This window comes from Eleutherodactylus coqui, chromosome 6 (genome assembly GCF_035609145.1).
Source record: "Eleutherodactylus coqui strain aEleCoq1 chromosome 6, aEleCoq1.hap1, whole genome shotgun sequence".
Classification (NCBI taxonomy): Eukaryota; Metazoa; Chordata; class Amphibia; order Anura; family Eleutherodactylidae; genus Eleutherodactylus; species Eleutherodactylus coqui.
Window position 1 is genome coordinate 241,379,346 of NC_089842.1, and position 16,698 is coordinate 241,396,043.

Sequence of the window (16,698 nt, forward strand, 5' to 3'; positions counted from 1 at the left end):
CCCTATGTACAAGAATATAACTACTATAATACTGCCTCATATGTACAAAAATATAACTACTATATTACTGCCCCTATGTACAAGAATATAACTACTATAATACTGCTCCTATGTACAAGAATATACCCACTATAATACTGCTCCCCTATTTACAAGAATATAACTACTATAATACTGCCCCTACATACAAGAATATAACTACTATAATACTGCCCCCCTATGTACAAGAATATAACTACTATAATACTGCCTCCTATGTACAAGAATATAACTACTATAATACTGCCCCCCTATGTACAAGAATATAACTACTATAATACTGCCTCCTATGTACAAGAATATAACTACCATAATACTGCCCCTATGTACAAGAATATAACTACTATAATACTGCCCCCTATGTACAAGAATATAACTACTATAATACTGCCTCATATGTACAAAAATATAACTACTATATTACTGCCCCTATGTACAAGAATATAACTACTATAATACTGCCTCCTATGTACAAGAATATAACTACTATAATACTGCCCCTATGTACAAGAATATAACTACTATAATACTGCCCCCTATGTACAAGAATTGAACTACTATAATACTGCCCATATGTACAAGAAAATAACTACTACAATACTGCACTCTATGTACAAAAGTATAACTACTATAATGCTGCCCCTATGTACAAGAATATAGCTACTATAATACTGCCCCCTATGTACAAGAACATAACTACTATAACACTGCTCCTATGTGCAAGAATATAACTACTATAATACTGCCCCCTATGTACAAGAATATAACTACTATAATACTGCCCCCTATGTACAAGAACATAACTACTATAACACTGCTCCTATGTACAAGAATATAACTACTATAATACTGCCCCCTATGTACAAGAATATAACTACTATAATACTGCCCCCTATATACAAGAATAGAACAACTATAATACTACCTCCTATGTACAAGAATATAACTACTATAATACTGCCCCCTATGTACAAGAATATAACTACTATAATACTGCCCCCTATGTACAAGAATGGAACAACTATAATACTACCTGCTATGTACAAGAAGATAACTATAATACTACCCCCCATGTACAAGAATATAACTACTATAATACTAATGCTGCCCCCTATGTACAAGAATATAACTACTATAATACTACCTGCTATGTACAAGAAGATAACTATAATACTGCCCCCCATGTACAAGAATATAACTACTGTAATACTAATGCTGCTCCCTATGTACAAGAATATAACTAGTATAATACTGCTCCCTATGTACAAGAATATAACTAGTATAATACTGTTCCTATGTACAAGAATATAACTACTATAATACTGCCTCCTATGTACAAGAATATAACTACTATAATACTGCCTCCTATGTACAAGAATATACCTACTATAATACTGCCCACTATATGCAAGAATGTAACTACTATAATACTGCCCCCTATGTACAAGAATATAACTACTATAATACTGCCCCCTATGTACAAGAATATAACTACTATAATACTGCCTCCTATGTACAAGAATATAACTACTATAATACTGTCCCCTATGTACAAGAAGATAGCTTCTATAATACTGCCCACTATGTACAAGAATATAACTACTATAATACTGCCCCCTATATACAAGAATAGAACAACTATAATACTGCCCCCTGTGTACAAGAATATAACTACTATAATACTGCCTCCTATGTACAAGAATATAACTACTATAATATTGCCCCCTACGTACAAGAATATAACTACTATAATACTGCCCCCTATGTACAAGAATATAACTACTATAATACTGCCCCCTATGTACAAGAATATAACTACTGTAATACTGCCTCCTGTGTACAAGAATATGACTAGTATAATACTGACCCCTATGTACAAGAACATAGCTTCTATAATACTGCCCACTATGTACAAGAATATAACTACTATAATACTGCCCCCTATATACAAGAATAGAACAACTATAATACTGCCCCCTGTGTACAAGAATATAACTACTATAATACTGCCTCCTATGTACAAGAATATAACTACTATAATACTGCCCCCTACGTACAAGAATATAACTACTATAATACTGCCCCCTATGTACAAGAATATAACTACTATAATACTGCCCCCTATGTACAAGAATATGACTAGTATAATACTGACCCCTATGTAGAAGAATATAACTAGTATAATACTGCCCCCAAGTACAAGAATATAACTACTATAATACTGCCCCTATGTACTAGAATATACCTACTATAATACTGCCCGCTATATGCAAGAATATAACTACTATAATACTGCTCCCTATGTACAAGAAGATAGCTTCTATAATACTGCCCACTATGTACAAGAATATAACTACTATAATACTGCCCCCTATATACAAGAATAGAACAACTATAATACTGCCCCCTATGTACAAGAATATAACTACTATAATACTGCCTCCTATGTAGAAGAATATAACTACTATAATACTGCCCCCTATGTACAAGAATAGAACAACTATAATACTGCCCCCTATGTACAAGAATATAACTACTATAATACTGCCTCCTATGTACAAGAATATAACTACTATAATACTGCCTCCTATGTACAAGAATATAACTACTATAATACTGCCTCCTATGTACAAGAATATAACTACTATAATACTGCCTCCTATGTACAAGAATATAACTACTATAATACTGCCCCTATGTACAAGAATATAACTACTATAATACTGCCCCCTATGTACAAGAATATAACTACTATAATACTGCCTCCTATGTACAAGAATATAACTACTATAATACTGCTCCCTGTGTACAAGAATATAACTACTATAATACTGCCCTCTATCTACAAGAATATAACTACTATAATACTGCCTCCTATGTACAAGGATATAACTACTATAATACTGCCCCCTATGTACAAGAATATAACTACTATAATACTGCCCCTATGTACAAGAATATAACTACTATAATACTGCCCCCTATGTACAAGAATATAACTACTATAATACTACCTCCTATGTACAAGAATATAACTACTATAATATTGCCTCCTATGTACAAGAAGATAACTACTATAATACTGCCCCCTATGTACAAGAATAGAACAACTATAATACTAATTCCTATGTACAAGAATATAACTACTATAATATTGCCTCCTATGTACAAGAATATAACTACTATAATACTGCCCCCTATGTACAAGAATAGAACAACTATAATACTAATTCCTATGTACAAGAATATAACTATAATACTGCCCCCCATGTACAAGAATATAACTACCATAATACTAATGCTGCCCCCTATGTACAAGAATATAACTACTATAATACTGCTCCTATGTACAAAAATATAACTACTATAATACTGCCTCCTATGTACAAGAATATAACTACTACAATACTGCCCTCTATGTAGAAGAATATATCTACTATAATACTGCTCCCTATGTACAAGAAGATAGCTTCTATAATACTGCCCACTATGTACAAGAATATAACTACTATAATACTGCCTCCTATGTACAAGAATATAACTACTATAATACTGCCCCCTACGTACAAGAATATAACTACTATAATACTGCCCCCTATGTACAAGAATATAACTACTATAATACTGCCCCCTATGTACAAGAATAGAACAACTATAATACTGCCCCCTGTGTACAAGAATATAACTACTATAATACTGCCTCCTATGTACAAGAATATAACTACTATAATACTGCCCCCTACGTACAAGAATATAACTACTATAATACTGCCCCCTATGTACAAGAATATAACTACTATAATACTGCCCCCTATGTACAAGAATATAACTACTGTAATACTGCCTCCTGTGTACAAGAATATAACTAGTATAATACTGCCCCTATGTACTAGAATATACCTACTATAATACTGCCCACTATATGCAAGAATATAACTACTATAATACTGCTCCCTGTGTACAAGAAGATAGCTTCTATAATACTGCCCACTATGTACAAGAATATAACTACTATAATACTGCCCCCCTATATACAAGAATAGAACAACTATAATACTGCCCCCTATGCACAAGAATATAACTACTATAATACTGCCTCCTATGTAGAAGAATATAACTACTATAATACTGCCCCCTATGTACAAGAATAGAACAACTATAATACTGCCCCCTATGTACAAGAATATAACTACTATAATACTGCCTCCTATGTACAAGAATATAACTACTATAAAACTGCCCCCTATGTACAAGAATATAACTACTATAATACTACCTCCTATGTACAAGAATATAACTACTATAATATTGCCTCCTATGTACAAGAATATAACTACTATAATACTGCCCCCTATGTACAAGAATAGAACAACTATAATACTAATTCCTATGTACAAGAATATAACTATAATACTGTCCCCCATGTACAAGAATATAACTACCATAATACTAATGCTGCCCCCTATGTACAAGAATATAACTACTATAATACTGCTCCTATGTACAAAAATATAACTACTATAATACTGCCTCCTATGTACAAGAATATAACTACTACAATACTGCCCTCTATGTAGAAGAATATATCTACTATAATACTGCCCTCCTATGTACAAAATATATCTACTATAATACTGCCCCCTATGTACAAGAATATAACTACTATAATACTGCCTCCTATGTACAAGAATATAACTACTATAATACTTTCCCCTATGTACAAGAATATAACTACTATAATACTGCTCCTATGTACAAAAATATAACTACTATAATACTGCCTCCTATGTACAAGAATATAACTACTACAATACTGCCCTCTATGTAGAAGAATATAACTACTATAATACTGCCCTCTATGTAGAAGAATATATCTACTATAATACTGCCCTCCTATGTACAAAATATATCTACTATAATACTGCCCCCTATGTACAAGAATATAACTACTATAATACTGCCCCCTATGTACAAAATATATCTACTATAATACTGCCCTCTATGTACAAGAATATAACTACTATAATACTGCTCCTATGTACAAGAATATAACTACTATAATACTGCTCCCCTATGTACAAGAATATAACTACTATAATACTGCCCCCTATGTACAAGAATATAACTACTATAATACTGCCCCCTATGTACAAGAATATAACTACTATAATACTGCCACCTGTGTATAAGAATATAACTAACATAATACTGCCCCCTATGTACAAGAATATAACTACTATAATACTGCCTCCTATGTACAAGAATATAACTACTATAATACTGCCTCCTATGTACAAGAATATAACTACTATAATACTGCCCCCTATGTACAAGAATATAACTACTATAATACTGCCTCCTATGTACAAGAATATAACTACTATAATACTTTCCCCTATGTACAAGAATATAACTACTATAATACTGCTCCTATGTACAAAAATATAACTACTATAATACTGCCTCCTATGTACAAGAATATAACTACTACAATACTGCCCTCTATGTAGAAGAATATATCTACTATAATACTGCCCTCCTATGTACAAAATATATCTACTATAATACTGCCCCCTATGTACAAGAATATAACTACTATAATACTGCCCCCTATGTACATGAATATAACTACTATAATACTGCCCCTATGTACAAGAATATATCTACTATAATACTGCCCCCTATGTACAAGAATATAACTACTATAATACTGCCTCCTACGTACAAGAATATAACTCCTGTAATACTGCTCCTATGTACAAGAATATAACTACTATAATACTGCCCCCTTTGTACAAGAATATAACTACTATAATACTGCCCCCTATGTACAAGAATATAACTACTATAATACTGCCCCTATGTACAAGAATATAACTACTATAATACTGCCCCCTATGTACAAAATATATCTACTATAATACTGCCCTCTATGTACAAGAATATAACTACTATAATACTGCTCCTATGTACAAGAATATAACTACTATAATACTGCTCCCCTATGTACAAGAATATAACTACTGTAATACTGCTCCCTATGTACAAGAATATAACTACTATAATACTGCCCCCTATGTACAAGAATATAACTACTACAATACTGCCTCCTATGTACAAGAATATAACTACTATAATACTGCTTCTATGTACAAGAATATAACTACTATAATACTGCCCCCTATGTACAAGAATATAACTACTATAATACTGCCCCCTATGTCAGCACACGGCTGTCGTTTGGCTCTTCAGGTCTTTAGTAAAGTGAAAGACCTGTGATGATCTGACCATCATGTGATTAGGGGCGCAGGTCAGATCTCTGGTGACTGATCCCATGTGAAATCATCACAGGTACTGTAAGCATATGGCTACTGTCCAGCTCTGCAGGTTTTTAGTAAAATGAAAGATTTGTGAAGTCTTCACCGTTTTGTTATCAGCGGCTGAGCTCAGAGCCCCAGTGACTGATTCCATGATGGTGACCTCATCACAGGTCCTGTCAGCACACGGCTGCTGTTTTGCTCTACAGGTTTTTAGTAAAGTGAAAGACCTGTGATGACGTCATCGTCGTGTGATTAGGGGGCGCAGCTCAGAGCCCTGGTGATTGATGCCATGACGGTGACATCATCACATGACCTGTCCACACACGACTGCTGTCCGTCTCTGCAGGTTTTCAGTAAAGTGAAGGACCTGTGATGACGTCAACGTCATGCAATCAGGGGCAGAGCTCAGACCCCTGGTGACTGATTTCCTGATGGTGACATCATCTCAGGTCCTGTCAACACACGGCTGCTGTTCAGCTCTGCAGGTTTTTAATAAAGTGAAGGACCTGTATTGACGTCACCATCATGTGATCAGGGGCGGAGCTCAGACCCCTGGTGACTGATCCCATGACGGTAAGAAGTGAAGACTTGGCAGCATAGATCTGGTGCAAAGCAGCAAAAATGCATAATTCCCCCATTACGTATGGATAAGCTACGTTTCAACCTCCCTGGTCTTTTTGAAGCTTAACCCCTTAGTGACGGCCCAATAGTCCTTTTACGTCCTGCCATTGCAGGACGTGTATGAAGGGAGATAGCGCCGGTATCACCCGCGGGCAATAGCTGCAATTGGCCGATCGCGGCTATTAACCCCTTAAATGCCACTGTCAATTCTGACAGCAGCATTTAAATCACGCGACCGATGTTTGGGGGTCCCATACGGCCCCCCGCGGTGAAATCGGGGAGCTATGCAGTTGTCATGGCACCGTCATGTGATCAGGGGCAGAGCATGTGACTCACTCACAGACTCCCAGGTGACGGATCACGTGACGGTGACATCATCACAGGTCCTGTAAGCACACAGCTGCTGTCAGGCTCTGCGTGTTTTATGTTTTAGAACCTTTGATGACGTCACCATAATGTGTTCAGGGGCGGAGAATGTAACTCACACAGTCACTCACAGACAGGTTGTCATTAGTAATTTGGCTAGAAATTATTAGGAAATTATAGTACCAGTGTTTCTGGTGGCGCAATGCACCACACAGCTCTACTACATGCACGCCACACACACACAGCTCTACTACATATATTATTCATCCCATACAACAGGGATCAGAAGCAGCGCAGCAGTGGAGATGAAGGAGCTGTGATTACGTCACCGTCATGCTCCACCCCTGATCACATGATGGTGATGTCATAAAAGGGCCTGCATCCTTTGCAGATTACGGGTGGACTACAAACCCTCAGTTGCTATGGAATAGTAACGAACACTTAGCCGGACAGCAGCCATGTGTGTACAGGACCTGTCATGATCTCACTGTCATGTGATCAGGGGCGGAGCATGTAACTCCCTCACTGGGGATGAAGGAGCTTCGATGACATCACTGTCATGTTATCTGGGGCAGAGCATGTAAGTCACTCACAAACCCACTCACTCACGCACGGACGGACAGGTCGTTGTTAGTAGTTTGATAATTGTGCCTCTTATGTATAAGAATATTACTGCTATAATACCGCCCCCTAGGTACATAAACAGGTGGATAAGGTGGAATCTTGCTGGCATTGACCTTTAGACTGTTTGTTATTATTATATTGTTTGTCGCCGGTGGGGTAACTTTCTGTTTCCTGACATTTCCACTGTTCCTTTTGATCGGCAGACCTGTTTGAATATAAATTCATCAATAGTCGGATTATTAACAGCACGTTCCTGCACAGCAAGGAGGGATGCCAGCTCGACTTCAGTGACGACATTAATAACGCCTACATGATCTACTTTGTGAGTTTTCTAGGGACTCTAGCCGTGTTACCGGGCAACATTGTGTCCGCCCTGCTGATGGACAAAATCGGACGCCTTCGTATGCTGGGTGAGCAAAGATCTAACGATAGAGTCCCTTTTAGGCCCGGTCTTATGTTCCATGCTATGGTTTGTTTCATCATTGTTATGACTTCCTACTTTCATTGATGGGCTTGTCTACTTTGGGCCAGGTGTTTAGCGACAACTGATCCCTGGGGGTCCCGGCTGCAGGTAGTCACATCTGCCACCCACCACTACAGGAGAAATAAAGGCAATATGGCAGCCGGGTCATATTTTGTATGGAGTTATGAAAGTTACCAGAGAAGACTGAACTAGCATTTGTTGATAATATAAATACACAGTGCCCCCTACTGGTTGTATGTCAATAAATGCTTTATACACTGACATGCCAAAAGTCATGAGACAGGATGTAATATTGTGTCGGACCTCCACTAGCCTGGCAAAGTTCAGCAACTTGATGTGACATCGATCCCACAAGTGGACAGAAGACATGCTGCGGGATATTGAGGCATGCTGTATGGATAGCAACCCACAGCTCTGTGTTATTTGTAGATGTCGGACCTCAGGTATGAACGGACCTCACCGCCACTTCCCATGATGTTGGGTGGCCGTGCTGGCCGCACCATTCGTAGGTACTCTCCAGCATGCTCCATGAACCAATTCTGGCCAACTTAGGCTTGATGGCATGGTGCATCATCCTGCTGGAATATCCCATCATTGTGAGGGTACAAGAAGTCCATGAAGGACTGTAAATGGTCACCAAGCAGAGAAATGTTTAGGCAGACCAGTGGACCCAACCCTTGCCATGAGAACCCCACACCAGTATGGAACCACCACCGGCCTGCACAGTGTTGACAACTGGTGTCCACGGTTTCATGGGGGGTCTACGCTACACATGAACCCTACCATCAGCCCGAAACAAATGTTACCGTGACTCATCAGACCATGTCCCATGTCACCAATCCTCTAGGATCCAGTTATTACCCTCAGAAGCCCAGGTGAGGTGCTGTGTCCGGGGTTGTGGCGTTAACAAAGACGCTCTTGTGGGTCTTCTGCTCCCATATCCCATGGAAAGATACAAAACACTGCACTTACCTGTGGGATATGTGTGTGGGGTCTCCTGCACTGACCGATGAGACATGTGTATGGGGTCTCCTGTACTGACCTGTGGGATATATGTGTGGGGTCTCCTGCTCTGAGCTGTTGGATATGTGTGTGGGGTCTTTTGCACTGACCTGTGGGATATGTGTGTGGGGTCTCCTACACTGACCTGCGGGATATGTGTGTGGGGTCTCCTACACTGACCTGCGGGATCTGTGTGTGGGGTCTCCTACACTGACCTGCGGGATCTGTGTGTGGGGTCTCCTACACTGACCTGCGGGATATGTGTGTGGGGTCTCCTGCACTGACCTGCGGAATGTGTGTGTGGCCTCCTGTACTGACATGCGGGATATGTGTATGGGGTCTCCTGCACTGACCTGCGGGATGTGTGTGTGGGGTCTCCTGTACTGACGGGATATGTGTATGGGGTCTCCTGCAGTGACTTGTGGGATATGCGTGTGGGGTCTCCTGCAGTGACCTGCTGGATATGTGTGTGGGGTCTCCTGTACTGACGGGATATGTGTGTGGCGTCTCCTGTACTGACATGCGGGATATGTGTGTGGGGTCTCCCATACTGACCTGTGGGATATGTGTGTGGGGTCTCCAGCACTGACCTGCGAAATATGTGTGTGGGGCCTCCTGTACTGACATGCGGGATATGTGTACGGGGTCTCCTGCAGTGACCTGTGGGATGTGTGTGTGGGGTCTCCTGTACTGACGGGATATGTGTATAGGGTCTCCTGCAGTGACCTGCTGGATATGTGTGTGGGGTCTCCTGTACTGACGGGATCTGTGTGTGGCGTCTCCTGTACTGACATGTGGGATATGTGTGGGGGGTCTCCTGCACTGACCTGCGGGATATGTGTGTGGGGTTTCCTGCTCTGAGCTTCGGAATATGTGTGTGGGGTCTCCTGCACTGACCTGCGGGATAACTGTGTGGGGTCTCCTGTACTGACGGGATATGTGTGTGGGGTCTCCTGGGCTGACCATCGGAATATGTATGGGGGGTCTCCTGCACTGATCTGCGGGATATTTGTGTGGGGTCTCCTGCACTGATCTGCGGGATATGTGTGTGGGGTCTCCTGCACTGATCTGCGGGATATGTGTGTGGGGTCTCCTGCACTGATCTGTGAGATATGTGTGTGGGGTCTCCTGCTCTGAGCTTCGGGATATGTGTGTGGGGTCTCCTGCACTGACCTGCGGGATAACTGTGTGGGGTCTCCTGTACTGACGGGATATGTGTGTGGGGTCTCCTGCACTGATCTGCGGGATATGTGTGTGGGGTCTCCTGTACTGACATGCGGGATAGGTGTGTGGGATCTCCTGCACGGACCTGCGGAAAATGTGTGTGAGGTCTCCCATACTAACCTGCGGGATGTGTGTGCAGGGTCTCCTGCACTGACCTGCGGGATATGTGTGTGGGGTCCCCTGTACTGACGGGATATGTGTGTGGGGTCTCCTGGGCTGACCTTTGGAATATGTGTGTGGGGTCTCCTGTACTGACATGTAGGATATGTGTGTAGGGTCTCCTGCACTGATCTGCAGGATACGTGTGTGGGGTCTCCTATACTGACCTGCGGGATAGGTGTGTGGGGTCTCCTGCACTGAGCTGCGGGTTATGTGTGTGGGATCTCCTGCACTGAGCTGCGGGATAAACGTGTGGGGTCTCCTGCACTGACCTGCGGAGTATATGTGTGTGGGGTCTCCTGCACTGACCTGCGGTGTGTGTGTGGGGTCTCCTGCACTGAGCTGCGGGATATGTGTGTGGGGTCTCCTGTACTGACGGGATATGCGTGTGGGGTCTCCTGCACTGACCTGCGGGATATGTGTGTGGGGTTTCCTGTACTGACATGCGGGATATGTGTGTGGTCTCCTGCGCTGACCTGTGGGGTATGTGTGTGGGGTCTTCTGCACTGACCTGTGGGGTATGTGTGTGGGGTCTCCTGTACTGACCTGTGGGGTATGTGTGTCGGGTCTCCTGCAGTGACCTGCGGGGTATGTGTGTGGGGTCTCCTGTACTGACCTGCGGGATATGTGTGTGGGGTCTCCTGCACTGACCTGCGGGGTATGTGTGTGGGGTCTCCTGTACTGTCTGTGGGGTGTGTGTGTGGGGTCTCCTGTACTGACCTGCGGGATATGTATGTGGGGTCTCCTGCACTGAGCTGCGGGATATGTGTGTGGGGTCTCCTGTACTGACGGGATATGTGTGGGGGGTCTCCTGCACTGACCTGCGGGATATGTATGTGGGGTCTCCTGTACTGACGGGATATGTGTGTGGGGTCTCCTGTGGAGTGTGTGTGTGGGGTCTCCTGTACTGACCTGTGGGGTATGTGTGTGGGGTCTCCTGTACTGACCTGTGGGGTATGTGTGTGGGGTCTCCTGTACTGAGCTGTGGGGTCTCCTGTACTGACCTGTGGGGTATGTGTGTGGGGTCTCCTGTATTGACCTGTGGGGTATGTGTGTGGGGTCTCCTGTACTGAGCTGTGGGGTATGTGTGTGGGGTCTCCTGTATTGACCTGTGGGGTATGTGTGTGGGGTCTCCTGTATTGACCTGTGGGGTATGTGTGTGGGGTCTCCTGTACTGAGCTGTGGGGTATGTATTTGGGGTCTCCTGTACTGAGCTGTGGGGTATGTGTGTGGGGTCTCCTGTTCTGTCCTGTGGGGTATGTGTGTGGGGTCTCCTGTTCTGTCCTGTGGGGTATGTGTGTGGGGTCTCCTGTACTGTCCTGTGGGGTATGTGTGTGGGGTCTCCTGTACTGACCTGTGGGGTATGTGTGTGGGGTCTTCTGCGCTGACCTGCAGGCTATGTGTGTGGGGTCTCCTGTACTGACCTGCGGGTTATGTATGTGGGGTCTCCTGCGCTGACCTGCAGGCTATGTGTGTGGGGTCTCCTGTACTGACCTGCAGGCTATGTGTGTGAGGTCTCCTGTACTGACCTGCGGGTTATGTGTGTGGGGTCTCCTGCGCTGACCTGCGGGATATGTGTGTGGGATCTTCTGAATTATATGTAGATGGGATTTCTGACGGATTCTCTTGTCTGTTTGCATGGACATTTCTAGCCCGATGCCCACCGGTCGTGGTCATTAACCCCCCGGCTGCTGCGCTGTACACCTGGGTGGTAACACCTTCTATGACGTATTCTCGGTATGTGACACTGCAGATCAAGACATGTTAAATGCCCGCACAACTTGGGAAATGGAGCGTCCCATCCGTCTGACACCCACTATCCTGCCTCATGCCAACTCCATTAAGTCATGTCGCCTTACCGTGAGCCCGCTGGCCGGTGTTCGGCCTCACTCACGGGATAACACTTCACCACTTACACAGGTGGGGGCGTTCCCAGGTAACGCCACTCTACTGCATCAGCAATGCACGTACTGCTATCCCAGGACTTTTGGCACATCAGTGTATATAAGCCTAGATCCTTCTGAATGCAACTCAGCTCCATTCAAGCGACTGAGCCTAAGCTGCAATACCGCCCACAACCTGAAGACAAGTGTGGCGCTGTTTTTGGAAAAAGCTGCAATTTTTTTGTAAACATGAACAACCCCTTAAGGTTTTGGGATGAGAGAGAAGGTTCCACTGTACTTGATATAATAATGTTGCGGTAGAAGCTTTGTTCCTGATCTATGTATCACTGACTGGTCTGTCTGTGTTCCCAGCTGGCTCCAGCGTCATGTCCTGCATTAGCTGCTTCTTCTTATTCTTCGGGAACAGTGAATCGGCCATGATCGCACTACTGTGCCTCTTCGGTGGAGTCAGTATTGCATCTTGGAATGCCCTGGATGTCCTGACGGTGGAGCTCTACCCCTCGGATAAAAGGTATCTGGTCCCTTGAGGTTATCATGAAGTCTTCTGTAACTTTGTCTAGATCTTGGTACGCTGACCCTTTCATATTCAGAGCTTCCCTGGATGGAAATTAGGTCCTTGACCCCGGAGCGCAGCAAAAAGTCAATATTACATGTCATATCACCGATTACTTCAGGAGGGTCGGTGATCGGGGGAACATTACAGCTACCAGATTGGAGTCAGGAAGGAATCTTTTTTCCCTTAAATAGGGGAAAATTGGCTTCTACCTCATTGAGGTTTTTTGCCTTCCTCTGGATCAACAATGGGGGGGGAGGGGTCATAGGCTGAACTGGATGGAAAGAGGACTTTTTTTGGCCTTAAATACTATTTTACTGTTACTTTGCAGCATCACAGTGACTTTGCATCGTTAATTACTGTAGTCCTCTAAACGTGCACAATGGGAGATACTAGTAAACCGTGAAGAGTGCGAGGGTCCTTGTCTTCAGTATATAATTGAGAGATGAGTCCCCAGGAGAACGGCCTTATAAACTGATTAATGTGAGATGAGTCACTCCAAACTTGTCCCATAAATAAAAACCCTTAGGTCTCAGGATTTAAAGGGGAACTCCACTCTTTAACTTTCTCATGACCAATGGTCATTGAGGCACCTGCGTTCAGTTCTGGTATTCTCACTTCCAAAAACAGGACATTGCAAATATTTTTGTTGTGATGGCGTTCACCATGTGGGATTAATTATGTGACATTCTAATAAATTAGACCTTTACGAATGCAGTGATACCAATTTTAACTTTTTTTTTTTTTTCTGATGAGACGACTGGTAAAAAACTTTTTAACTTTTAATATTTTTTAATTTTTTTAGAATGATTAAAGAGTTTTTATTTTGTTTATTTGTTTTACTTGTTTATTTTTTTAGTCCCCATAGGAAAATTGAACTTACTATTGTTTAATCGTTTATACAGTATAATGCAATACTATGCTATTGCATTATACTGTATCTTAACAGGCTGCCTATTAAAGACATGCCACAGGCATGTCTTAATAGAGAGAAGATCATAGCAGCCCTGGTGCCTCGCCATGACACCCAGACAGCGCTCTTGTGATCTTATCGCAGCCGGGTCGTTCAGGACATTTACATCCTGATTGATCGGAGCATTAAAATGCTGCGGAGGGTAGCATTTAAAGGGTTAACAGTTACAATTGGAATCATCTCTGATCACAGCTGTTGTGGGAGGGTGCCGGCTGCCTCGACTTCCAAGCCTGCTCCATACACATTATATTGTGGATATCTATAGATGTCCTAACTGCATAGGGTGTATAGCAGTAAGGCTGACCGCAAGGAGGTAAGCACAATAAGCAAAGTATTTTTAAAAATAGATATAGGGTTTTTTTTTGGTAATTAATTCAAACCTTTTTAACCCCTGGTACCATCAAGAAGTAGGGTGAACATCTCGCACCTGATAACACTGGTCGTATCACAGTGTGATGGGGTGTAATGGGGCACCCTATTCCAATTAACCGAGTTGGAACTGCTCTATTTGAGAAAATGTCCACTTTTGACGTCTTTTAAAATCCCCTATTAGGGTAGATTGAGTTCATTAAGACTCCGCAAATCATGGCTTTGCTCTACTAGGCCGTATTTACATGGATGATTTCCTCAAGTTCCGTCCGACTGCGATATGGACAAGAAAATCATCTATTTCTGTTTGTTTGCACACATGGTTGATTCTTCTCTCGGACCGAGAGTCTGGCAGAGAAATCACAGCCTGTCCTATGGTTGGGCCGTTCATTCCTATGACTACATAACAATCGCATTGTGCTCACATGGAAATGCAGCTTTCCTGAAGGCTTTAACTCAGTCTGAGTTTCTTGGACCGATATCACACTCACCCAAGTAAGTCCAACCTCAGGCCTCCAACACACGGCCATCTGAATTGTGCCCAAGTGGGTCTGGCGCAACTTGTATCGGACACAATTTCATGTCCATGATACGGACAAGAATAGAACATGCAATGAGTTTTTTCATGCTGACCATCCGTCTACGTAAAACATAGGCTATAATGTGTGCTGTCCATGAATGACTACCACACGGACCCAAATACACCAGTGTGTCGGAATCCTTAGTCAAAGACTTGGGTTCTGAAGGACCAATAATATTGATTGAGCTTGGGGTTTCCCTGGGATATCGCAGAGGGTCACAGAGGAAGGACGGTTGGCCAGTTGTCAGGAGACATGCAATATGAAGAGGTGTTGTCCAAACTGCGTAACCCCTTTAGAGCAAATCCAAGCGAGCGGGCTTGGAAGGATGTTCTTTGGGTGGGTTGTGTGAGATTAGGTCTTTGAAATGTTGAAAGGTATTGCCTCATACGTCAATGTTGTGGTCCGGCCGTTGTGATGCGCCATCGTGGTGTAGTTATGCCATCTACTGTACATTCCAGTACATAATCTACATGATCTCATCCATCATTCTTCCACGTTCTCATATGTGTTATTTTCTATCTAATTGCAGAACAACTGCCTTCGGATTCCTGAATGCCCTCTGCAAGTTGGCCGCTGTCCTAGGAATAAGCATTTTTACCTCCTTCGTGGGGATCGCCAAAGCAGTGCCCATCCTTCTAGCTTCTGCTGCGTTGGCACTGGGTAGCTTTTTAGCCCTTAAACTGCCGGAAACACGAGGCCAGGTGCTTCAGTGAGATTCGCCATTGATAAAAAGAGTAATTTAGTAGACACTGTGAAATGTCTTTTATGTTGTTGCTATGTTTGGGGCCCCTTCCCCTATCCTCTCCTCAGAAATGTGTGGTACAACAATATGCATATGTCTCACTGATTACCAACCCAATATATTTGCACTATTCGAAGTTTCGGAGCTTCCTCCATCCTCAGTGGTGATTAGAAGCACCAGATTTTGTGTAGAGCAGAGATTCATGTTCTAGGTCGCTCTAGTTAAAGACAATACTCTATTTTGTGTTTCAGACACCTCTAATTATAAAAAAACCCCATATAATATGCTCTTCAAATTAGAAGAATCGCTGGACTTGATGAGGAACCGACTTTTATGTTACTAGACATTGGGGCAAACCAATGATTATTCTAGATCAGTCTTCTCCAACCTGAGGTCTACAGAGATTCCAAAGCTACAGCTCTCAGCATGGTCGGAGTTGTGGCTTTGAAACAGTTGAAGAGTTCCAGGTCAAAGTACACTGATCTAGAACAAGTTCTAGCTCTGCAACAGCTGATGACCCACAGGTTGGAGAACGTTGTTCTAGATAGTACTTGCTTCTCTATGAACCTTCTATTCTGATCTGTACATTCTACTGAATGGAGGAACAGTTTCTCCTATTAGCATATCATATAAAGGATCCTACACTGTAGGCATTCTAGGTTGTGCCGGGTACTGAGAGCATCCTAGGAAACTTTTTGGTTAGTAATGGGTACTGAATGGATGCTACTGTAGGTCTG

General features: G+C 42.6%; 1 protein-coding gene across 1 annotated transcript in view; it reads left to right on the forward strand.

Annotated features, from left to right (window-relative positions):
• SV2A (synaptic vesicle glycoprotein 2A) overlaps positions 1–16,395 on the forward strand; it is a 176,629-nt gene extending 160,234 nt beyond the window's left edge. Inside the window, exons 11-13 of the mRNA XM_066605941.1 lie at positions 8,174–8,380; positions 13,095–13,254; positions 15,749–16,395. Coding sequence (XP_066462038.1) covers positions 8,174–8,380; positions 13,095–13,254; positions 15,749–15,932 — 551 coding nt within the window. The 3' untranslated portion in view covers positions 15,933–16,395. The remainder of the gene's footprint in view (positions 1–8,173; positions 8,381–13,094; positions 13,255–15,748) is intronic.
• The last annotated feature ends 303 nt before the right edge of the window (positions 16,396–16,698 follow it).